The 27,057-nt window shown below is 36.9% G+C and overlaps 1 protein-coding gene across 1 annotated transcript in view; it reads left to right on the plus strand.

Moving 5' to 3' along the window:
* LOC107575719 (metabotropic glutamate receptor 8-like) overlaps nucleotides 1-27,057 on the plus strand; it is a 149,177-nt gene that overhangs the window by 100,930 nt on the left and 21,190 nt on the right. The window contains exons 3-7 of the mRNA XM_016262067.1: nucleotides 3,756-3,891; nucleotides 4,985-5,139; nucleotides 5,229-5,366; nucleotides 20,250-20,450; nucleotides 24,591-24,625. Coding sequence (XP_016117553.1) covers nucleotides 3,756-3,891; nucleotides 4,985-5,139; nucleotides 5,229-5,366; nucleotides 20,250-20,450; nucleotides 24,591-24,625 — 665 coding nt within the window. The remainder of the gene's footprint in view (nucleotides 1-3,755; nucleotides 3,892-4,984; nucleotides 5,140-5,228; nucleotides 5,367-20,249; nucleotides 20,451-24,590; nucleotides 24,626-27,057) is intronic.

Raw genomic sequence — 27,057 nt, forward strand, 5'->3', positions numbered from 1 at the left:
CTCCCCACGCCCCCCCCCCCCCCCCAAAAAAAACCCTGTTTGCATGCTTCTGTGTATCATTTCTTCTTATCTAATTTTGTAAAGTTCTGAGGTTTTGTTTAGGAATTATATACTTTTGGGTACACTTGATCACATCTATATTTTTAAATAATAATGGTAAAACTGGCATTATTGTCTTTATAAAATCCTATTACTTTTTCCCACACAGTATAAATAGGCCTTCTGTGTCGTTGCCTTTATATTTTGGGAAGGGGACCATCATATTTGGGGCCTACTGACCTATAGTGTTCTGGCAAACCCCTGTGACCTGTGTTTTGGGGAAATTGTCTCAAATTTGAAATACAAATTGTTGGTGTATGGCAGCAATTTTGCTAGTGGTTCAGTGGGTATTATTGTTGCCTCACAATCAAAAGGTCCCCAAAAAAAAAACCCTGTTTGCATGCTTCTGTGTATCATTTCTTCTTATCTAATTTTGTAAAGTTCTGAGGTTTTGTTTAGGAATTATATACTTTTGGGTACACTTGATCACATCTATATTTTTAAATAATAATGGCATTATTGTCTTTATAAAATCCTATTACTTTTTCCCACACAATATAAATAGGCCTTCTGTGTCGTTGCCTTTATATTTTGGGAAGGGGACCATCATATTTGGGGCCTACTGACCTATAGTGTTCTGGCAAACCCCTGTGACCTGTGTTTTGGGGAAATTGTCTCAAATTTGAAATACAAATTGTTGGTGTATGGCAGCAATTTTGCTAGTGGTTCAGTGGGTATTATTGTTGCCTCACAATCAAAAGGTCCCTGGTTCAAGTCCTGGCTAAGCCAGGTGGCCTTTCTAGTGACCTTTCCGTGTTCTCCCCCTGGATGCTCCGGTTTCTCCCACAGCTAAACCAGGTGGCATTTCTATTCGGCCTTTCCATGTTTCCCATATCTTGACGTAGGTTTCCTCTGGGTGCTCCGGTTTCTCCCACAATCCAAACACATGCAGCATAGGTGAATAATGGACCATCTGTCCAGGGTGTTTGCCTGCCTACACTGCAAAAAGAACATCCATCCATTTTCAAAACCTTGTCCTACATAGGGTTGCAGGAATAATGGAGCCTATCCCAACATCTAGTATCCTTTAAAGGGGTCATATAATGCGATTTCAATTTTTCCTTTCTCTTTGGAGTGTTACAAGCTCTTGGTGCATAAAGAAGATCTGTAAAGTTGCAAAGACTAAAGTCTCAAATCCAAAGAGATATTCTTTATAAAAGTTAAGGGTTAACCACGCCTACCTAAAACGGCTCATTCTAACACGCCCCCACATGTCTACATCACGATGTGGGAAGATTTGCATAACGCCGCCCAAATGTTCACGTAAAGAAAGAAGGCATAACTTTTATTCTCGCTGTAGTATTGTTGTTGCCACCGCTGCCATGTCGTGAAGGCGCTGTGTGTTTCGTTGTGAAAGCGAAACTACTTTGTTTGGCCTTCCAAAAGAGAATGATATCCGCTTCGTCATGCCTGGAGCTGATCCGTGCTGGTCGCTGAGGAAATACATCAACTTGCGCTGTGGATCACCAGATCGGCTTTCACTGTGGACGAAGCAGAGTCCAGCCCGGGGTTGTCACATGTGGTTGCCGCAAGCCTGCCCGCCACCGCTCACTCAAGCCGGCCTCCGCTCACTTTAGCCCGCTGTGTGTGACGCTGTGTTTCGTTGTGAAAGCAAAGCTACTTTGTTTGCCCTTCCAAAATTTACTCCTAATGGGTGCAAATTAATACCTTGAAGATACATATTAGTATCTTTTAAAAAAATTACTGCTCCAGTGACAGCTTTTGTACCTTTTTTCTGAGAGTGTACAGCTCGAGATGTTGAGATCCAGCATCCCCTCGACCCTACTTAGGACAAGGTTTGGAAAGTGGATGGAAGTTTTTCCAAGGGCAGCAGTACGATCGTGAGGTTGCATTTTGTTTCCCCTAATAAGCCTCATTCCTAAGTCAGACATGACATCTTCAAGAGTGCCCCATGATGACGCCCTGCCAGTAGACATTGTCGCCGCACAGTATCTCAATTACATGATGATGACTGAATTGATAACAAAGGAAAACAGCCACCATTAAGGAAAGCATGACGATGGCACTTATCCTTGAAAGGACACCCATTCGGCATAATCACTGGGTGTCTTTGGGTGAATTGGGCTTCATGATGGCTTCCTGAGCTGCTCTCGGGATGGGGCCACCACAGCTGTTCATTAAATGGACTGTAGTGGCAAGAGCGCCTATTTGGAGGGATAATAGAGTGTTTAACTCAACCTGTGAAGTGCTAATGCTGTAATGGAGGATTTAGAGACAAGATGGAAGGTTATTATAGCCACACTTTATGCAGTGCAGTGGCCTGATTCCATATCAAATGCTCCTTACTGCAAATTCCCTGGCAACACGATGTCGCTGGTGAGAATATAAATTGACCTTGAGAGCAGATAGTTTGTTTTAGAGTGTGAGACAGCGAGCACGAGTCTTCCATTAGTGTGACTGTTAGACTGTCTGAGATGTATTGAGGACCTGATCAGATCTTGACGACATGACTTGTCACAATTTTCTTGCCACATGTCTGAATGAAGAAACCGAATTGCTATTGTGTACATTTCGGTGGATATGACACTATGGCCATAGGTTTTCAAGTGCAGAGTCATGCGCTTTCTGAATTGCATTAGGCCGAGTAAATAAGCCGGGATGTGTTTGACATCACCTCGTGTTCCCACAGGCACCTTGGGCAAGGTGACACTATCAAATATCATTTGAATCTAAACACGCTTTACTCACTTTGCTGAGAAAAAACACTGAATCAGTTTGTTGTTTTCTGGTCCCTCTGTATCTAATCTATGTGCGTCCCTGTCCGTCTTATAATGGAATAAGTTTCCTTTGCCGCCCCAGTGTTTTCATCTTTCCTTCCATGCTTTCTGACCTTCTCATGTCCTGTCTTTCTCTTTCACTCTGTTGCTCTCTTCTGCTTTCATACTCAATTTCATTTGCAATATCCCATTATCTTTTTTTCTGTCATCCTCCTTTTTCCTATTCATCTTTCTTTTGTCTCTATTGTCACTTTTCTTTTCTTTCATCCCACCCATTCCTGTCATTTCTTTTCCTCTTATCTAATTTCTCTTATCCTTTCCCTTTCATTTTCTTTTCCTTTACTTTCATACCGGTTTATATAATTTCCTCTCATCCAATTTCTTTCTTTTCCTATTCCTTTAATCTCTTTTCCACTTCCTTTTCATTTTCTTTCCCTTTAATCCTTTCTCATCCCTTTCCTTTCTTCCATTTTATTTCCTCTTATCAAATTTCTTTCTTCCAATTGTTATTATTTTTTTGCATTGTCCTTCTTTTTAACTTTGCCTTTCCTTTCATTCTTTCCCTTCATTTATTTTATCCAATTAATTTCCTTTTCCTTTTCATCCCACTCCTTTCTTTCTTTACGTTTCCTCTTAAAATATTTATTTTCCAAATTCTTATCCAATTTTCCTTTCCTTTCCTTTCCTTTCCTTTCCTTTCCTTTCCTTTCCTTTCCTTTCCTTTCCTTTCCTTTCCTTTCCAACTCATCCAATTATCATTCCCTTTTCTTTCCCTTTTATCCCATGTCTTCCTTTATTTTCCTCTTATCCAATCTCTTTTCTTTTCCTTTCCTCACTCTCTCTGTCGTTTATTCTTCCTCCTCTTATTGTCTATCATTTTCTCTCTTTCCTGTCACTTCCTGGTCTTCTCTCTCTCAGGCGGTGTGTGTATTGCTCAATCTCTGAAGATCCCCAGAGAGCCCAGACCGGGAGAATTCGACAAGATCATCCTACGGCTACTGGAGACACCCAACGCTCGTGCCGTTGTCATGTTTGCGAATGAAGATGACATCAGGTGTCTTTATCAATAGATATCTTTCCTTCCTCCTATTCACTGATGTTTATTTAATAAGTACATATGAATGATAATCTGTCCTTGTAATATGCTGGAAATAGAACAGGTTTTATAAGCAACATACATATTTGGTTTGCTCCTTTTTTAATATCTATATGGAGAATTTTAAAATAAGAAGAATGTTCTTTTTTTCATATTGTTTGAACATCACATCACATCACATCATTTGTTTCCTTTTTAAAAAAAAAAAAAAAGGTCAATAGGCTTTAGTTACCTCACAGCTATTAACCGTTATTTGCTACTTGCCTAGTCAGTGGCAAGTGATGGGACATTCTCATTCTAGATGGCATTTGGCTGGTTGTACTGCAATTGCAACATGAGTCCATAATATATACTACCTTATTTAATATACAGTATCTTACTACTTATTTAATAATATTACAGTTTTGCTGTTTTTTTTATCAAATAAATGCAGCCTTGGTAAGCATAAGACACTTCTTACAAACATGTTTTTTTTAAATCTTGCCAAACCCAAACAGTAGTGTGGTCCTTTTACTTGGGAGAGAATATTTAAAATATGTGGAAACTTTTAGAAGTAGACTTGCATTTCGGTGGTCTAGAAGTTAATAAATAGTCACATCTACTGAAAAGCTACCAATTTTGGACAAACCACAGATAGTATTTAACTGGGACTTTCACAGAGTTAAATTGAGGATGATGCAGTCGAGATGTAAGTATTGCTCTTAGGAGAAAACCTCAAGAACAGGTGAAATCAGCTATTTCTTATAACGTGCTGCCTAACGCCTTCAGAACTTATTTTAAAATAATACACTTTTCAGTATTTTTTGGCATGGAATTTCTTGTACCTGTAGCACAGGAGCAAATCACGTCCCCACATTCCCGAGAGCCGCTGCCCTTCTAAGCCTATCACGTGGTGTCCTTTGGATGCTTGCCTATTACACTGATGACTTCAGACCAATTTCCAATTCTAAGTGTTCTAAGTGTAACAAATCAGGTCTGCTTGAAGGACGTATTTAGGTTCCTGGGTTTTATCCTCACATATGGATGCCTGTTTTGTTTGCTCATCTTTCAGACGTGTCTTGGACGCTGCAAAGCGCAACAACCAAACAGGTCACTTCCTGTGGGTGGGATCGGACAGCTGGGGCTCTAAGATATCTCCTGTCGTCCAGCAGGAAAGCGTGGCAGAAGGTGCTATTACCATCCTTCCAAAAAGAGCATCCATAGAAGGTGAATATAAGAAGGTGGTATATAAATTCTGATTGAATGTTTCTCTTGCAATTCCAATCCAATTCCAATGCTTTCATACTTATTTTCAGCCTTTGACAGATACTTCAAAAGCCGCTCCTTGTCCAACAACCGAAGGAACGTTTGGTTTGCAGAGTTCTGGGAGGAGAATTTCGGATGCAAGTTAGGGATGCACGGCAAGCGTCCCGGCAGCCCCAAGAAATGCACTGGTATGAGAAGGTTTTGCATTACTGTCTCTCAACCTGGTTTAGAAATGACACTGTTACTGAAAGAGTTCTGCTCTGCCTGGAAGCAAAGAAGTCCATCACGCTGACATCGGATTGGACCTCTTTGACGATTCAGTGTTTATCGTGGTTGAGAAGATCAATGGGGACATCAGGCACAAGAGATTCCGTTTAGACAGGAACTGGTAAATCCTTAAATAAACAGAAGAGTCTTACAGACGTTCACACGTGTGCATACTAACATGAGCACACACATCTGACAGTCCTTCTAAGCTCTGATTGATTTACTTGAAGGCTAGTTGGGTTGTTTAAACAGAAGCTTAGCCTTTATTTAATCAGCTCTACATTTATGGCTGCTGTGATATGTACAGTGTGCTTGCAAAAAAAATATTTAGCTTGGTTTCCTAGCACTTGTACTTCAACATAAGTCAGTGTGAAAGCATTCACTTGGTTTTGTAATGTGATCTGTTTTGAATATTTAGAACCAACTTTTTTCACCTTAAAATCATGTTGACATGCATATAGTTTACGTCTTGTAACCCTAACCCTAACCCTAACACTGTTCACCCATCCCTTACACCTTAGCCCACCCTTAAACCTACCCATACCACCAAACCTGTCCCTAACCTTACCCATATCAATAGGAGTGTTTTGCAATACAATATGAACACAATAAGTACATTGTACTTATTTTTTATGTAAGTACATAGTAGTTAAGGCCACTTAATATAAAGTGGGACCAAAAACGTATACAGGTTTGGAACAAGTGGAAGGTGAGTGAATGGTGACAGAATTTTCATCGTTGGGTGAACTATCCCTGATTGGCCCCATTCACTTCATTTGTAAGTGGCAGTAATAGTATTCTACATGTTTTCTCAAGTTGAAATAATTTGCAGAAGTTATGTTGTCGATTGATCCCAACTTGTATTAGGCCTGGAATATTCCTTTAAAGTAGTAAAGGATAACATGTAAAAAAAAAAAAATTCTTCAGTTTATCTTGATTTAAGCAGGTTCACCATAATGACAGTTCTGCTCTTGTCTGTTTCTCTCCTGTATGTACATCTTGTGTACACCTACATAGAGCAGATGGACATTTGGAGTCCTTTTATAAAAGCACAGTTATTGTTCTGGCACGGTGATTTGACATAATGAGAATAATTACATAGCTGTGGATGCGGCACATGGCTGTCTCTCTTGCTCTCTCGCTCTCTCTTTCTGAATGATCTGTAAGGAGATGCTCAGACTACGCTTCACTGCAGATGGATGCCTCTGTCAACAGCGCGCTGGCAGAAATGCTGATTACCATCATCTATTCTTTAAAGAAGTACAAAGAGGGAGAGCTATTAAGCCATGACAAAAATATACTTTTTTGTCACATAACAAAAACGGACGGCGAGTGATCCCAGCTGTCGGGCTGCACAGCGCTGGAGCCGAGGAAATTTATATTTGAATAGAAGCAATGAAGATGCCTGAACACACATACATAAGGACGCAAATACACCATTACATCAGTTTCTAAGTATTAAAATGCTGCAAAACATGAAATGGCATTAGCAGTGGATTTAACTATCAAATGTAACATTTGGGAGAGGAACTAAATATTCAGTGAGAAATCATGTAGGATGGAACTTTATTTTATCCATCAGCATGTAACTCATACCGGACATTAGCCCCTTTCACACATACAGTCTTTACTGGTAAATTAACAACATAGAAATGCTGTTTGAGGCTCTTAAATTTGGCTAGTAAGCAACAACAAAAAACACACTAGCAACCACACAGAACACTAGAAATTACACAGAAATGGTGTTTGAGGCTCTTGACTTTGGCTAGTAAGCAACAGCCCGAGAACACCCTAGCAGGCATCTAGCAACTCCTTTAGACAAGCAAATGTGAATCTGAGCACTCCACACCATATAAAACTATATAGTGTTATATTTAGTAGAGCAGTGATGCTTTCCTGTCTGGGCTGTTTGCAGAGGTAGCAAGCCATGAGAATGCATCAGTTCTCTTTAGGGGATCTCTGTCACGGCATTCCCTTAAGCAATTTCCTGAATTAGACTTCATAATATCTCCATGAACTGAGTTCAGAAAGAAAATAGACTGTACTGGAAGAAGAAATCAACTCAACTGCTTAGCAACAAACTAAAATCAACTCAAAATACTTTAGCAACCACATAGCAACATGCTACAAACCACTCCAAATAACATTCTGGAAAACCACCCTGACACCTTAGCAACCCCCTAGCAACAAAAACACTTAGAACACCCTAGTAACTGCATTGTAGCCTACTAAAAACACCCCCAACACTGTAGCAATCTGATAGCAATATAATAAAATCTGCTCAGAACACCTTAGCAGCTGCATGGCAACATTTTACAAACCACTCCAAACACCCTAGCAACAGCATAGCGACAAAGCAACAAACTAAACAAAAACACGCAGAACACCCTAGTAACTGCATAGCAGCAAACTAAAATCTGCTCAGAATATATCTTAGCAGCTGCATAGTAACATATTTCAACTCACTCCAAACCCCTTAGCAACTGCATAGCAACACATTAAAAAGAATTACACACAACACCCTAGCAACAACATAGAAACAAACTAAAAAACAAAACCAACTATATCACTGCATAGCAACATGCTGAAAAAAACCCAACACCCTACATTTTTCAAACCACTCCGAACACCTTAGGCAACAAGTAAAAAATTACCCACAACATCCTAGTAACTGCATAGCAACAAACCAAAAGACACACAGAATACCCTAGTAACTGCATTGCAGCATACTAAAAAAAGCATAGAAACCAACTAAAATTCACTTAGGACACCTTAACAGTTGCATAGCAACAAAACCTCTCCAAATGCCTTAACAACCGCATAGCAACATACTAAAAATTACCCACAACACCCTAGCAACCACATGCACCAAACTTTCTAAAAAACACTCAGAACAACCTAGTAACTGCATAGCAACATGCTGAAAACAACCCCAACACCCTAGTAATTGCATAGCAACATACTAAAATCCACTCATAACACTTTAGAAGCTGCATAGCAAAATTTTTCAAACCACTCCGAACACCTTAGTGACCACATGGCAGCAAGTAAAAAATGATCCTCAACACCCTAGCAACCACATAGCAATAAACTAAAAAAAACAAGCACTCAGAACACCCTAGCAACCGCATAGCAACACACTATAAAAGCATTATGAATATCTTAGGAACCACATAGCAATGGCCCGGCAACTGCCCACAGTCTAGCATTATAGCAGTGACTCTTGAATGGGCAAACACTGCATACAATTTTGTGAGAAAATGTAAAAATCTACTTTTCTTGATTTCAGAGCACATTTATAGTCACATCCACTAAATCCCGTTCCAGTTGACTCGGACTCTCCAATAAGCATTACACATCCAACATTTCTTTGTTCTGAGAATTACATTTTGCTGACTACAGCATCCTCCAGACAGAAAAAGTGAGCGATCTTTCTTTATTCTGTTCATAAGACAAGTACTTTGGGCTAAATCCCACAGAAAGATGTCAGGCAAATGAAACTGGATTTGCAAAATGTGTGGCGATGGGTTTGCTGGAGGACAGCGACTGAGCGAAATCTCTGGACTCTGGCGTATTTTGACTAGTAAGGAATTGAGTTTGAAAGCGGCCTGTGTGTGTAAGACTTATCTGTGGGATTGAGGTAGGCAGCGGCAGTCTGAATTGATTTTATGATCAACCAGAGATTGAGGTTTGGTGGAACCAGTGAGGCAGCTTTATTCAGAGCCCGTCTGCGGAGTAATCAAACAGCTGACTTGGCAACACGTGGTCAGTGTTCACCTGTGTGTGTATGCTAAAACTGAATAAATTTAAATTAACAAACTTGGCATTGCATTTGCAACCATATGAAAACAGGGGGTGCTGCAGCCCCCTCAGCACCCCTACTTCACGCTAGGTATGACCTATCATAGTTTGACCAGTGTGGTGCTGTAGCGCAAGACTGTAATTCAGTTCTCCCGGAATTAAATTCAAGAGAAGACACAGACTCCACAACCAAGCCTGACGCTGCTGAAATCAGAGTTTAAATGAATATGTAAATATGTGTTACGCGCTTTCCTCTCAATAATGAAATAAACACATAACAAAAATGACAGCAGTGAGAAAACAGCAGTTAAGAAAGCATCTGATCATATCAATGTGGATAAGTTTGCACCAGCTCTGCAATCAGCACTCCAGTCATGTCACGTTTATTTATATAGCGCTTTATACAACAGATTGATTTAAAGCACGCAGCTTTACAGTATTAAACAAGAGAAAAACAGTCTCACAGTGTCAGTTTGCATAGATTAAAGCTTGATCTAGTTCAGGACTGTTTTGATTACTATTACACTATAAGGTGTTTTAAGAGAGCTAATGTTGTTAATAAAATAATTTATCAAAAATAAAATGTCTTAGCACTTTATTTTGTTCCATATATGACTTACAAAAGGATATGTCAGGCAGAATGATGCATCATTCAATCAGTCAGTTACTTCATCATACAGTTAATTAAATGGTGAATGAGAAATTCTCTGTCATCTCATTTTGTGTGCCAAATATATTTAATTGTATTGTAAAAAATAATTGTAATTGTACAATAGTAATATAATTGTTTGACATTTGACATTCACTTCAAAGCTGAAGTGATTACCTTGTACCTTGTAAAAGCAGAATAATAGAGCAAAGCCCACTGATTAATTGAAATAGTCGATTAATCATTGTAATAATCATTAGATTAATCGATTATCAAAATAATTGTTTGTTGCAGCCCTATTCTGAAAGATGTTTGGTCAGTTTTCATTTGTTTTCCTTTAATGGATCCTAAGCCACATTGGAATTTGATTAGCGCTCACATCCAGAGTTCAATAAAGTCTTATGAACTTCACAAATGCTCTTTTGTAGATCGCTGCTCTCTCTGCAGACTTGGTGCAGCTGTTGCTTTATTGTAAATGGCAGGTGAGACTCCATAGGGCATGTAGGTGCAAAGAGTTTGTATTGTAGGAGCAGCTACACCCACATGCTTTCTTTTTCAGGTGCTCTGATGCTAATAACGCAGCAGTGGTACAAGTATCCCGAGGCGATCAGCTGAATGGACCCTCACAGGGCCCTGAGTAGGCGCACGCTTACATATGCAGGGCCAGAACTCAAAGTTAATAGCACTCACATCCCCTCACCGAAACCCCTGCCATGAAACGGGTCACTTTTTACGACTAACTTATGCGCTGAGGTAGGAGTGATTATACAGGAGTGTCAACAAAACATTCACAGTATGTTCCTTTTCGGATGAAGTGGGAAACCTGCGCTAAGGAAAGTTATGAAAATGGATTCAGAGGTCAATCAAAGTCCCAAACTTTTGGGCCGAATGCTAATGTAAGACCTCCACAGGCGAAAAAGACTGCGTCTGAAGTTTGAACGTGTCTGATGGCTGCGCACGAGGTGGGTGTCCTTGATACTAACATTGTTCTCCTGTTCGGAATACCATGTAATTTACTCGCACTGTCATTTAGGTTCATTCGCTAGCATTTTTGTGCGTGTGTGTTCGTGCGTGGCGAACGCTCTGCTGAGTTAAGAACCACAGTGTGATAATTAGTGTTTAGTGCAAACTTCCACTCGAGTGAGGATAAGAGGACACCGTGATCATTGTCAGACAGTTCACTGGAGAGAACACTTTCGATAATGATTTTGAATTACCTGTGTGCTCTCGCCGTGAGTGGACGCAGAGACTTTCAGAAAATGAAACCACGTGGAGATCCAAGTTAAAGTAGACGGATGATAGATAGATAGATAAATAGATAGATAGATAGATAGATGGATGGATGGATGGATGGATGGATGGATGGATGGATGGATGGATGGATGGACGGACGATAGATGGACGGACGGATGGATGATAGATAGATAGATAGATAGATAGATAGATACATACTGTAGATAGATAGATAGATGATAGATAGATAGATGGATAGACAGACAGACAGACAGACAGACAGACAGACAGACAGACAGATAGATAGATAGATAGATAGATAGATAGATAAAAAAATCTAATCTAAAAATTATTTTTGAATATACTGTATATACAGTGTATTAAAGACGCAAGTGGGGACATGAGAATTTACTGCTTAAAAGGAATGACCCATTAACATTCTCTTGTCTCACGCTGAGAGAAAACCGCTCTCAAGTAAATTCCCTGAAATGTTTGGGATTCACATGAGAGCGTCTGGTGAAATAGAGCATTTTTTAGCCCTCTCGTGCACCTGCATCACAGCCTTTCACTATGAAAAGGCATCTAAACGCAATGGACGGACGATAGATGGACGGACGGATGGATGATAGATAGATAGATAGATAGATAGATAGATACATACTGTAGATAGATAGATAGATGATAGATAGATAGATGGATAGACAGACAGACAGACAGACAGACAGACAGACAGACAGACAGATAGATAGATAGATAGATAGATAGATAGATAAAAAAATCTAATCTAAAAATTATTTTTGAATATACTGTATATACAGTGTATTAAAGACGCAAGTGGGGACATGAGAATTTACTGCTTAAAAGGAATGACCCATTAACATTCTCTTGTCTCACGCTGAGAGAAAACCGCTCTCAAGTAAATTCCCTGAAATGTTTGGGATTCACATGAGAGCGTCTGGTGAAATAGAGCATTTTTTAGCCCTCTCGTGCACCTGCATCACAGCCTTTCACTATGAAAAGGCATCTAAACGCAAAGCGTCTGTGTTGGGTCTGAGCTCCACTCATGGTGCTCATCACTTGCCTCGACTCTAATTGCTCCAAGCCCTTTATGCGAGAGCGAAATGGGTGTCCGCAGGAAGAATGAAAGCAAGCCAAAGACGCCTGTTAAGTGGAGGGCACTTGAAGACATTTCATAAAGTACACCTTTGTCCGTGTTTTCTTGGAAGTATCAAAATTGCATTCTTTTTGCCAAATGTCTCCTGTGAGTCATGGCAGAATTGAATGGCTAACTCCTCATTCTGTTCTTTTTCGCTCATGGTATGATGAGAGGAATGCGAACCATATTGTTGAAGTGTGCTGTCAAATCAAGTACTTTTGATTCTGAGCGATGTAACCTGTGGAAGACATCCATATATGGACAGAATCTTTTTGAACCGCTCTTGAGAGCATATTACCTTATAAAGCATTTATGCTAATCCAGGCCCCATGTACTTCTGTAATGCATGAAGGCTTTCATTATTTTGACAGACAAGAATCTGTATATGAGTACAAAAAAACCTTTAGTATGTTATTTGTGTTTCCTTTGTAGCTAGATTAAAAATATAATAAATTATAATCAGTTTTACATAAGGCAGTCAGATTTAAGACTGTATGTAGATTAATGTAATGCAGGGCGGTGGTCCGTTAACAGTTCCCCGCTGAACATGACTCCAGCTCGGGCACGAGAACCAGCGCCATTATACGATGGAAAAAGAATAACAGAGACTGGTCAATTACACGTGAATTATTTCTGTTTAATGTTGAATTTTTCTTCTAATGTTTGTTAAATGAGTTTAAATATAGGCAATATGTATAGCCAATTAAAAACGATATAAACAACGCTGTAAATGATAAATAAAGGAAAATAAAGGAAGTTATCATGCAAACCAGTGGTTGTGTAGAGTATTTTAGAAAGGTTTAGAGGATTTAAGTTAATCTGTAAACATTATTTAATATATGAAGTAAAAAAATAAGCTAGTTATATAGTCAAAATGAATAAACCCATTAGCTGGGTTAAATCAACCCATTATGCTGGGTTAAATAAACAAAACACCAAATTGGGTTGTTTTTAACCCAGTGTTTTTTAGAGTGTAGCTCAGGTAATTTGGTCTTGAATGAATTTGATGAGAAATGCTTGAGGTCATATTGAGATCTATGATTTCATGATTTCAAACTCTAGAGGAGATACGTGTATTTTTCTTAGATGAAACATCTGAGAAGCAGGAGACTATTCTCCTGAAAAGTGGTTTATTTAAAAGTTGTGTAGCAGTAGGTTTAAATAATTGAGTTGATGGTAATACCAAAGATTTAGGGTTGAATCAAGACTTCCATATCCCATCATGCCCTTGAGCAAGGCACAAGCGAGTGCGGTTAATTCAGAGGGCTGTGTCTGCAATTAAGGAACTGTGTGTAAGAAGTCGCAAAATGACAGGTAAATACATAAAGTTCCCATTATGCAGCACAATCATTTTACGAAAGGCTCTCATTATAATAATTAATGTTTAAGATGATCACAATTTTTCTTGTGCCTGTGCAGAACTTCTGTCACCAGTGGTTGTGTAGAGTATTTTAGAAAGGTTTAGAGGATTTAAGTTAATCTGTAAACATTATTTAATATATGAAGTAAAAAAATAAGCTAGTTATATAGTCAAAATGAATAAACCCATTAGCTGGGTTAAATCAACCCATTATGCTGGGTTAAATAAACAAAACACCAAATTGGGTTGTTTTTAACCCAGTGTTTTTTAGAGTGTAGCTCAGGTAATTTGGTCTTGAATGAATTTGATGAGAAATGCTTGAGGTCATATTGAGATCTATGATTTCATGATTTCAAACTCTAGAGGAGATACGTGTATTTTTCTTAGATGAAACATCTGAGAAGCAGGAGACTATTCTCCTGAAAAGTGGTTTATTTAAAAGTTGTGTAGCAGTAGGTTTAAATAATTGAGTTGATGGTAATACCAAAGATTTAGGGTTGAATCAAGACTTCCATATCCCATCATGCCCTTGAGCAAGGCACAAGCGAGTGCGGTTAATTCAGAGGGCTGTGTCTGCAATTAAGGAACTGTGTGTAAGAAGTCGCAAAATGACAGGTAAATACATAAAGTTCCCATTATGCAGCACAATCATTTTACGAAAGGCTCTCATTATAATAATTAATGTTTAAGATGATCACAATTTTTCTTGTGCCTGTGCAGAACTTCTGTCACTAGCTAGTTTGCTAAAGGCTTTCCAGATGCTATTGAAAGCTATATTGCAGCTTGGGATGTCAGCTACCCAACCTTCAAATGAATACATGATCATTAAAACGTTGCTGCTGCAAATTATAAGTGCCATTTGCATAGAGCGAGGTCTGATGATTTAGTCTAGTCAGGTAGCCATCACAGCTGTCTTCAATAAATGTCTTCAAGCTTAGATTTCATTAAAACTCCAAGGTTTAGCATGCTACTTTTCCACCTGTCCTCATACCTTTTCGATCCTGTCAAAAAGCGGGGCAATATACCATCCTTTGCAAATGCGTGGCCTGATTTACATTCCTTTTTAATTGGAGAAGAAAAAAGGTACCTATGTGGGAAAAGGAATCATGCATGTGACTCCAGTGCAGTAGAAACTGCAGTTATTCTGCCGTTGAGACAACAACAACAAACAGCAGCTCATATAACACATGCCCATTTGTTGATGTTCACTTCAAATTGTCATTTTTAATAAGGAAAACGAGGACGTAATGAATGGAAGTGCTCCAGCTGGGAGAAGCTTTAGTCCCACTTCCTCATTACTGGGAAATGTTCAATAGATTGACACTGACAGGATTCCCAAAAGCCCTAAAAGTCAATTGCATTGTAAATTAGGTGATTTCTGTCATGCTATGGCCCCTGTGCAGTGAGGAGTTACTTCTTCATGATGTCTTTGTCAGTTGTACTGAAGCTGTGTTGTCTATAATGACATTTTCTTCCTCCTTCCTATCACTTCTGCATGATAGCAAGCCATTTCTCCAGTCTTTAGTGTGACATGATGCTTCGGTAATATAAATTAGTAAATAAATGTGGTGCTCAATAAACATTTATTATTATTATTATTATTATTATTAATGCTGAAATGTAATATTATTGTATAAACAGTGATATATTTTTTCATGTTTTTTTTATGAAAGTTCAAAAGTACAGCATTTGTTTGAAATAATATTTTGTAGCATTATAAATGTCTTTAGTGTCACCTTTTGTCCATTTAATGTGTCCTTAAAATAATAATTTTGTATTTTCAATCTAATTTTGGGTAAAAAATATTCTAACTTTATAGTCTGACAAAATAATCAAAGAGACTTTTGGTTATTTATTGACACTTAAATCATCTAATTGCAAGGTCAGTGTTAAGTGCATTTTATTGTGGGATATTTCACAGTCATAAAATTAGCGCAGCAGATGTCAGTCAATTTCTGACATTTCATCACTATTCTTTAAAATATGATGAACAACCGCAGCTGTAATGTCACTGTATTAATGGAAATGTATTCGAAGCTGTCAGAAGCAAAAATGGCCTCTGATGTTGTTCCTGTTTTTTTGTTTTTTTTTCATTAATCTCTTGATGATAGAAAATCTCAGTAATTAATTTGTCATTTATCTAATTTTCCCATCTAACCACGACAGAGCTCTGTTCCTCTGCTGCGAAAAGGCGATATGTGTTGGTCTCATCCAGGGCAAATTGAATTAGCCCCCGTAAATGAAGTTTAATTAAGATGCTGATAGCAAGCCATTTCTCCAGTCTTTAGTGTGACATGATGCTTCAGAAATCATTCTACCGGTAATATAAATTAGTAAATAAATGTGGTGCTCAATAAACATTTATTATTATTATTATTATTATTAATGCTGAAATGTAATATTATTGTATAAACAGTGATATATTTTTTCATGTTTTTTTTATGAAAGTTCAAAAGTACAGCATTTGTTTGAAATAATATTTTGTAGCATTATAAATGTCTTTAGTGTCACCTTTTGTCCATTTAATGTGTCCTTAAAATAATAATTTTGTATTTTCAATCTAATTTTGGGTAAAAAATATTCTAACTTTATAGTCTGACAAAATAATCAAAGAGACTTTTGGTTATTTATTGACACTTAAATCATCTAATTGCAAGGTCAGTGTTAAGTGCATTTTATTGTGGGATATTTCACAGTCATAAAATTAGCGCAGCAGATGTCAGTCAATTTCTGACATTTCATCACTATTCTTTAAAATATGATGAACAACCGCAGCTGTAATGTCACTGTATTAATGGAAATGTATTCGAAGCTGTCAGAAGCAAAAATGGCCTCTGATGTTGTTCCTGTTTTTTTGTTTTTTTTCATTAATCTCTTGATGATAGAAAATCTCAGTAATTAATTTGTCATTTATCTAATTTTCCCATCTAACCACGACAGAGCTCTGTTCCTCTGCTGCGAAAAGGCGATATGTGTTGGTCTCATCCAGGGCAAATTGAATTAGCCCCCGTAAATGAAGTTTAATTAAGATGCTGGTTTTAATGATTGGGCTCTGTGTCCTCTACATTGCCACTCATCACTCATTTAGACAAAAGATCCTTCCCGCTCATGCCTCCTGACTTACTCAGCCTTCAGATCTGGGACTGATTATGAGACTAATGTGTGTTTGGACTGCGTTTTATGCACAGAATGGCTTGGCTTAACTGTATGCATCAAGCTTTGCCACTCTGCCTTCCAAGAGCCCACTTTTAAAATTGTATGTGTTTAAAAAAAATGAATATTTAACTTCAGTTTTACTGTGGATTTTTATGGTGTAAAACTCCCACAACTTGGATGTTGTGGGTAGTTGAAGAGGTGTTTCTAAAATATTTCAGAATGTATTTCTGTGATGTTCTTTGTATATTATATTATTTTATATTGTATTATAAAGTGTTAGGAAGATTACTTTGGAAATGTAATAGGTTGCAGATTACAAGTTACCCTATTCAAAATGTAATAAGTACTGTAACTATTTCAATTACTTCATTAAAGTAATGAAACTGATTACATTTTATTACTTTTCAGACTTTAGCACTTCTTTTTACTTTGAGATCGTTCTGATTAAGATGTGGTGTGCTGCGAATTCAAATGAGAGAATCTAAAGCAGAGAGAACTGCTAAAGAACTGCTTTACTAAACAGTCTTTAAATGGCAGGAGGCATTGTGCACATCAAAACAGGGAAAGCAACGAATTAATATTATTCAGCATATCCTAGCTTTTTACAGAAAATATTCAGATGTAACCCCCTTTGTAATTACCATTTTCATAAGTAACTTTAATTACACATTTTTCTCAGTAACTCTTAACTGATTAGTTACATTTATTTTGTCATTAAATTACGTAACAATGTTACGTGTAACTAGTTACTCCACAAACACTGATATTATATTAGTCTATATTATATTGTATGTGTCAAACTGTGAATTGGTGAGGTGGTGAGGATTTTTCACTGACTCTTTCTGTAGGTTACACTGTTACACCAGTAGATGACGACAATTAGTGTCATTATGAGCAGGAGCGTACTGAAAATTCCAGGCCGGGAAATCTCACACTCATCCAGGCCATTCCATACACACACAACAAATTCTGAAACAAGGACAACCCGATTTTTATTTTTTTATTTTGTATGGCCATCACATACATTTTTTTTTAAATCCTTAGGCTGGGGACATGCAAAATAATTAAAAGTTCTCTCCTGAACTGCACCTTCACTTCCATTTTCCTTTTCAGTCTCTTCATTTCTTCTGATAAATGTCAAAATTATTACAATAACAATTGCATCTTTATATTTTCTTTATAGTAAAATCCTAATACTGAACATGTAATGAGTTATAATGAGTCATATTTTTCCCTTACGAAAATTACAGTTCATTTTTGTAATGGTTGTGGTGTTGTCTGCCCCAGCTCCCTCTAAATATATTATAAAATGATGTGAATATTTGTCTGCTAAATTACTACTGTAACATTACAATAGATAATAATGATGTCCTTTAGCATACAGTGTTTTGAGTGATGAGTAATGCGTTGCTACTGCTAACAGATGCTAGCAGTTTAATACTTAACTAAGTAAACAAAGACAAAACTATAATAGTCTATTTACAGATGAAATTGATCTGCACTTGAAGTCCTGAACAGGTCAGTAGTTTTGCCTCACTGCTCCACCTGGTCACTTCCCATCTATTCTCGAGTCTCTCACATTGATTACTCTGATCGAAACCGTTTGGCGGAGATGCGAAGTTTGCACGAGAGCAGAAGTGTAGCGTTGCCAGTCACAACTACTATTTCATGATTTATTGGAGATTTTTTTATCCAATGGCGAATTCGGAAATAATCGTTTTAGTACATTCGACAGCCAATTATATATATATATATATAAAAACAGGGCAGCGGGCCAAATCGGTTGCCAGGCCACTGGGAATTCTCCCAGTTTTCCCGATGGCCAGTCCGTGCCTGATTATGAGTGAGTCATTAACTCATTCTTTCAACCAATTCATTCAAAAACATTGATTCATTCTGAAACAAAACAAGCCTCTATGAGTGAATCACTGAATCATTTACTTAACAAACAATTGAAAGTTGTTATGAGTGTCACTGAATTAATTTAAAAACAGAGATTTATTCAGGAACGAACACAAGTCACTGAATCGCCCAACCGATTTGTTAAAAAAAACTGATTAATCCAGGAACATCACTGCTGCGTGTTTCTCGGATACTTGCAACTATACTTGTTTATTGGACTGTTGTGTAAAAGCAGTGTCACACTTGCAATTGTGTGGTTGTTAACATGATTTATTACACGGCTCTGTGGAATACTTGATTCTGATTGGTCAGTCGCGACATTCCGAGGTATGCTATGTAAGGGATAATGTACATCCAGCTGGTTGTTATTTCAGAATAAACCCCGACAGGGTGATCAGAACCCCGACGCAAAGCAGAGGGATGTACATTATCCCTTACTAATTGTGTGGTTGTTAACATGATTAAGTACGTTTTTTTATTTTAATCAACTAATTATTTATTTATTTATTTTAATCTTGTTATAAAAGTTTTACAAAGCAGGATCTTTACCGCCTTAAATCCCCTGGGATCACATAGCCATGTTTGGAAGCCAAAGTTGGCTTCATTTGTGCAGTCTAGAGCCTTATTTCAAGTTCATAGTCCAGTCTTTGCTTGAGATTAAGTGGTTTAGTTGGTGACATTCTCTCGAAGATACTGTGTCCAAGATCACCTTAATGTGGCTGAACCTGGGTGATTCATTAAACCAACAAGACGAGTAAATGCACCCTCTGGTGGGATAAAAGCTTCCCATTCAGTTGAGTTGTAGACTTCAGTCCACTACAGAGACGCATTGTATTTCAGTCTCTGTAAATGAGTCTCTATAAATTCCAGCCCGACAAGTTCAATGATTGAGCGGCACTCCGCTTGGACCTGTTAATTTGCTCTCTGCTACTGACCATTTTTAAAGCTCTCCTTTGTTGCTTTACGCAGGATTTAACATAAATGGGGAAATGGAGGTATCAACACTCCACAATTAACTTCAGATAATATAGAGAGTAACGACAGGGTCGGCTTTCAGATTATGCATGTGGGGTGATACAGATAACATTGAGTTAAAGCTAAGAAAAGATGAAAAACGTGACCATGTTTGAACTCAGGGTTTGGAGGAAAGTTATACAGAAGTCTTTGCATTGGATTCGCACTCATGTTGTTGTTGGTGTAGTTTGTTTTTGTCACTTTCTAACCTCAGTGGAAAGGTCACTTTATTGACCTTTTTGCTAATAAATTAATTATCGCAGAACACGGCATGAATTCATTATCAGGCATTGAGGCATTGTGTGAATTAGTTTGGCATGCTTTGGACATCCTTTGAAAAGCTTTGCAAATAAATTAAACTTGCATATAAATGAATGCCTCATCCCAGAGTCAGCCAAGATCTTGCACCAAGCCTGTCACTTGGGCATGTTTAGGGAAATAAATGAAAAACAGGATCTCTGAACTCTTATGGGCCAGATTTGAGAGCTTAAAAGTTTTGCACTGGACTCATCTCTTCTTTGTCTTTTTTGCAGGGTTGGAGAAAGTCGGCAGGGACTCCACTTACGAGCAAGAGGGAAAGGTGCAGTTTGTGATGGACGCAGTGTATGCCATGGCCCACGCGCTGCACCGCATGCATCGGGACCTCTGCTTGGGATATCCAGGCCTTTGTCCCCGCATGAGCAACATAGATGGCAAGGAGCTGCTGGGATACATCAGAAACGTCAGCTTTAATGGTGAGAAACATCCGCTATTCTAACACATTATTCTGCTGCTCGGTTTAATTGGACTGCTGGAAAGCACACTTGAACCTCAACCCCGATTGTTTAATTGATTTGCATAATTATTTAAAAGCCACCGTTGTTCATAATCAGAAATGTTTGTACTTTGCTCCTGTTGTGTGAACAGGCAAGTTTGTACAAGTTTGTGTTTGTACAATTTCTTAATCATTCCAATTTATTAATTTTGATTTGATTTTTAAAATGTTATAGTAAATTTGAAAGATAAAAGAAAAATAATAAATATGTATAAACTAAAAAAAAATTATTAAAAAGTTTAGTTTTGAAATCACACAGCCCTTATACATAAATTAAATAGTTTTTAATTATTTTTTTAATGTATTTTATATTAATTTACTTTAAATAACCATTTTTTGCTACTTAAAAATGTTAAGACAAATCATAATAAAACAAAAAACAAAGAAATTAAAACTTTTGAAATTCTGAAACTTCAACCGTGATAACCGTGATTTATTAATTTTTTAAAAGCCACCTTTGTTCATCACTTTTATTTAATTGTAATAAGTTCTTAATCATTTATGTTTAGGATTAGGAACCAACTGGTTCCATTAAAAAATACTGTAATTGAATGATTTTCATGGTGTGTGTTTCCAATGGTTCTGGAATGTCTTCATCTACCGAAAAAATCAAAATAATAAAAATTCACTGAATTTTGTAATGTAAACATCAGAGGCGTTCTCATGATGCAAGTCTTGCTTTTAATCGGCTGTGATTTTCAAGCATGTTATTGATTTTTGTGTGTGTGTATGTGTGTGTGTGTGTGTGTGCATGTGTGTGTGTGTGATAAAAATCTATTTATATCTTTTCATGGTATAGTACAGGGATCCTCAAATCTGGCCCACGAGATCCACTTTCCTGCAGAGTTTAGCTCTAACCCTAATCAAACACACCTGAGCAAGCTAATCAATGTCTTCAGGATCATTAGAAAATCACAGGTAGGTGACTTTGATCAGGGTTGGAGCTAAACTCTGCAGCGCATTAGCCCTCCAGGGCAAGATTTGAGGAACCCTGGTATAGTATGTAAATTCACAGACACAAAAAATGAAATACAATATGTACTTAAGAGAAATATCAAACACAGCAAAGTTACTAGACATGATCAATTTGCATATATAATCTAATAATACAGCTAATTTCTGATTTGTTATTTCTGTTCTGTTAATTTGACATCAGGCTTCTAGGAACTGTTTTCCATATAGTGTTCAGGTCACACTCTGCTACTTAGGAGGCATGCTGGAGGCATGAGTAAACGAAAACAGGCTTTTAATCCACGGAACACTGGGCACATCAATACTGGGGACAGCAGGAAACACATAAACATAACAAGTAGAACCGACAGAGACACACTGCACAGACTAGGACTTAAATACAGGGGATGATTGGGGAAACACAGGTGTCAGGAATCATAATCAAACTAAACGAGGACAGGAACATGATCAAATAAGGAAAAACAGGAACAGAAACGGGGGCAAAACACGACACAGAACAGTCCAGACTCCTGACCGTTCATTCTTTTCTCTCGAAATGACTAAAAATAATTGTTCACAGAATCTTCATTTAGTTCTGTGCGATTCACTTCCCTACAGTCTCTCCGCACTCCTCTTCCTCAGTTCTGCATTCTGATACTTCCTGTCTCCCTTACATGAACTCCTCACCTCAGCTCATCCACATGTCTCTTTTTAGAAGATGTTTTATGCTGCTATATTTTGTTTAAACTTTATATTTTGTTGCTTCATGCAGTGCATCAAAAATTCCTCAGTACAGGTCTCCCTTTTCTTGCTAAATCATTTTTTGAGTGATCTTCTCCAAAACCACATCTCACACATTTTAAGTGATTTCAGCTTTCTTCCCCGTTTAACATATCTTTTTAGCCTTTTTCTTTTATGTAGATCAGAGGGATTTATGCAGTATTGCTGATGGTGACGTGCCCACTTCCTCTGCTTTCTCATACAGTCTTTCTCCTTGAACTTTTCAAAGCATTTGCACCAGTGTTATAATCTAATATGTGAATGAAATGTGAATAACACATACTGTAAAGTTTAACAGCATGTACCAGCATTCACAACCCATTTTACGTCTGTAATATGGCACATTTCTATGTGAAAAAGCGTACTTGAGGCAACATTATTGGTGTGGGTCTTGATCTTGGGCGTCGCTAGGCCATTTTTAGGGGGGGCTATAGCCAATCGGTTCCCCATCTATTGTAGCCCAAGTTTTTGCTGCGTTCACCCCTCATCACACCACAGCTGTTTCCTCCAGTGAAAATGAAGCACATATTAACGCATACTTTATAAAATGATCATGTTGCCATTTTCATTTGAAAATTTTACTTTCAATGTAATACATATTCCAGTGCATGTGGCATAGAGGTTTGCATACTTGAGCTAAGGAAAGAGGGTTGTACTAGAAATGCAAACAGTAGCCTAAAATTTAGTGTTTGTACTGTAAACGTGTGTGTGTGTGTGTGTGTGTGTGTGACAACAATAACAAAATATTTATTTATTTATTTAGTTAGTTAGTTAGTCTCAGCTAACTATAACCCTGGCTGAAATACTAAAATAACTAAATAAACTAAAACTGAAAAACTACACAAAGCATTAAAACATTTTTTAATTAAAAATAAAATACAATTCAAAATATTAACAAACTATAACAGTATATATATGGATGTACAGAATGATATAAAAGAATGCTAGATATTATATGTATAATAATTCTGGTAATTGATGTAATTTAATTAATTGGTTCTATTTTAATCCTTTCTGGTGTTATTAGCAGGTAAATCTCAAGCTAGCAGAGTATGAAAGATATCCGGTTTGTTGAAATTCCATCTAAACAGTTTGTCAAATGTCTGGGTGTCTTATTTCAAAGACTTCACAGCGTCATTGAATTAACAAATTAATTCAGTACCAAAAGCAAATGTGAAACTGGTCAAACCAGGCTGTTCATTTATTCATTTTTAGTCACTGAAATGTACATGAAGCAGAATAGAGTAGTATCCATAAATGTTTGACCAAATGACTCAAAAGAAGAAAAAACATCTATAGTGGGAATTGTTAAACTCCTGCAGCGAGGAAAATTATATTGTTCATGCCTGTAATGAGCCTGTAATGAGTCAAATCCAAAGACTTTTCACAACCCAATCAAATAACTATGGATAAAATGAAGACCAGGGGCGATTCTAGGATTTTCATTTTAGGGGGGCTTAGCCCCCAGTGAGGCTATAATAATAATAATAATAATAATAACACAAATTAAATAATTTTTGTTGACTAACAGGGTAGGGTGGTATACTAAACTTATTGCAGTGCAGCAGCTGGATGCAATAATCGCATGCCAATGTGCATTGGCTCGTTTAGTTTACACTCGAAGTAGATTGGTCCCTCTAAGCGAGATCCCAATTTCGTCGGTCCTCCGACGTGACGTCTCCGTTCCCTCCTTCAGGGAACGAGGGTTACATACGTAACCGAGACGTTACACAAATAACCTAGACGTAATTACATCACATGCTGATTAATTCATCAAATTAATCTCATATCAACATTTGCTGAGAAATAATTTTATCTTTAATGCATTATTAAAATATAAATATTAGTAATAACAATAATAGTAATAACAACAATAATATATTACATTGGCAGACCTCATTAAAACACTGAAGACTGTGACTGAAGAAGATGAAAAAAATGCAGGAAGGATTTCATGACTTTTAGGGTGAAACTTGCCAGTTTGGTCCTCAGCGTAATGTACAGGAATGTAAGGGTTTTACTCATCTGCACAAACAACTGTGTTAGGATGGACGTGACCGCAAGTGCATGCTATTGGCTGGGCTCAGTCATGTGACTCTAAACTGTTCCGACAGATTCGTGAGTCAAATGTAATGTAATGGGAAATGTTTAATTTGTTTAACAAAACGCATTTCAAATGATGTTTTTGTGTTTTGCATTCATTAACATTCAAAGCGCTGTTAGAGTGTGTGTATTTATGCATATATGAGCCATCATGTGTGTTTAGGATCGTTTGATGCACATTTGACGTTTCTATTCTGTGTTTTCTTGTATGGAATGCTTGATCAAGGCAGTAAGGGATGTTTTTTTTTTCCCCCGGCGACAGCAAGAGGACGATTTTTCTAATCAAGTCAATGATAAAAGCAGCAGATCTGACGAGTCAAGCATCAACCCCACAACCTTTATCCCAGAGCTATGACAGCTACTGTGGCCAGCGGGCAATTGTCAAGTCAACTGCAATCAGATGCACTTCAGTGGCTTCATTCATATGCTTAATTTTAGATATGTGTGTTGAGCAGAGCTACAAAATGAACATGTCTGTCATGATCGCACCAAATGTCCGGTATTTGTTCTGCTGTACTTATGTTGTGTATCTTGCACGCTTGTGGTGTAGTGGCCAACATATATGCAGGTATAATCCACAATTTTTTTAGATTTATTCTTAAAAAAAAGAAAAAATATATTTGCCAGTGATGTGAAATAAAATTCAATATATATTAAAAAGTGACCTTTATAATATAATTTAACATAATAATTGATTTAATATTTTTGTTGTTGTTCATGTCTTTTTCATTTTATTTTATTTTTGGTATTGTATTTTATCTCATTTGTTTTATTTTCAGTGATTTTTTGTTATTTTATTTTTTAATTACATTTTTTTTCAGTTGTTTTTTGTTTTACATTGCTAACTTTTGATTTCTATTGTTAACTTTTGTTTTTTTATTTATTCTTTTATTTTTCATGTTATTTTTTATTATTTTCTAATAACTTTTTGTTTTATTTTATTTTCATATTATTTTTAATGCTAAAGTTTTTATTTTCTGCTAACCTTTATTTTATATTTATTTTGTTTTATTCTCAATATTTTATTTTTTCTTTAGTTTTTATTCTTTAGTTTTATTTCATATTTTATTCTACTTTTCATTGGTTAATTTTGTTTAGTTGTTAAATTTTTTTTGCTTTCCATTATTAACTTTTATTTTTTATTATTATTTTACTTTCAATGCATTTTCCATTGTCTGTTTTTCCATTTTTATTATTTTCTAATAACTTTTCTTGTATTTTATTTTACATTATTTTATGTTATTTCATGCATACTGAAGGAAACTCAAGTCCTGTCTTTTTAATGTATTCTTTATTTGTCCATGTGTTTTTGGTTTTGTGTGTTGTGTGTGTGTGTGTGTGTGTGTGTGTGTGTGTGTGTGTGTGTGTGTGTGTGTGTGTGTGTGTGTGTGTGTGTGTGTGTGTGTGTGTGTGTGTGTGTGTGTGTTTTATTTATTTATAGTGAACAGAACTCAAGTCACACCTTTGTAATATATACCATATTTGTTTTTATGGTTTTATGTTTTTGTTTTTACATACTAAAGGGAACTCAAGTCTCGCCTTTTACGTTTGCCCATGTCTTTTTATTTTATGTTCTACTTTAATTTTATCCATATTTAAATTGTTTTCCATATTTATTTACTTTTAAATTATTTCCATACTGAAGGGAATTCAAGTCCTGCAACATTACAGGCATGTTGTGAATGCATGCTGTTTTTAATGTATACAATTAACAAATGTACATTAAGATAGCATTCAACATTTAGGAAGAATAAGAACTCTCACAAGCTAGTCAGAATGTCTTAATAGCGAGCGATTGATTATAGAGCTGACCTGGAAAGATTGTATTGTGTTTTCATCTCTACTATCGATTTCCTCTTAGTTTCTCAACAACTAAATGAAAACAGATTATTTAGTAGCTGTATAATGGTTGAATAAATGGAGGACAGGGAAAGGACGTTGTGCACGTCTGCTGTGAGCATGTCAGCAGCTAATTGTCTTTATAAAGAGAGAAAAAATCAATACAGAGAGATGAGTTCATTTTTTTTCTTTAATATGTGATGCTTTATCTCAGTCTTGGAAAAGGGCATCACCACTTCACATCAGACAGCTGAATTAATTGAAGAATTAACCTTTTGACAAGGCATGGACTTCCTTCGTTTGTCTGACATGAAGGTGCTCTGCTGTCAAAGTCTGGCATGAGATCAAGAGTATAATCGTTGCCCTGATGCCTGTGGCTGAACACCAAGCAGGCATGCTTTTATGCTGTGTGTGGTGCTCTAATGTTTAACCTGCATGTGAGGTTGTATTGGATATAGAGATTAAGACTTGTGAATTCCTACGCTTGTCTTTTTGCCTCGTCGGTTGTCTTGCATTATAAGCAGCGGCTGTATGAAACTAGATCTGATGTCAAGGGATTGAGTTATATGAGGATAGATGTGATTCTACTGTATCAGGTCACTATAAGGGCAGTGGTCTGGAAATTGGTTTCTACGCTTGGTTCAATTGCTTGGTCCAAGCCCAGGTTCATTTGTACTCTCCTGCTGCACCAGCAGCTCTCTTTTTACATTGTACTTGTGTATGTTTACATCACCGCCGTGAGTACTGAAAAAAAAAAATAATAAAATAAAAATATGTATGTGTGTGTATATATATATATATATATATATATATATATATATATATATATATATATATATATATATATAGAGTGT

Source organism: Sinocyclocheilus grahami, unplaced genomic scaffold, assembly GCF_001515645.1.
Source record: "Sinocyclocheilus grahami isolate Dianchi unplaced genomic scaffold, SAMN03320097.WGS_v1.1 scaffold31.1, whole genome shotgun sequence".
Taxonomy (NCBI): domain Eukaryota; kingdom Metazoa; phylum Chordata; class Actinopteri; order Cypriniformes; family Cyprinidae; genus Sinocyclocheilus; species Sinocyclocheilus grahami.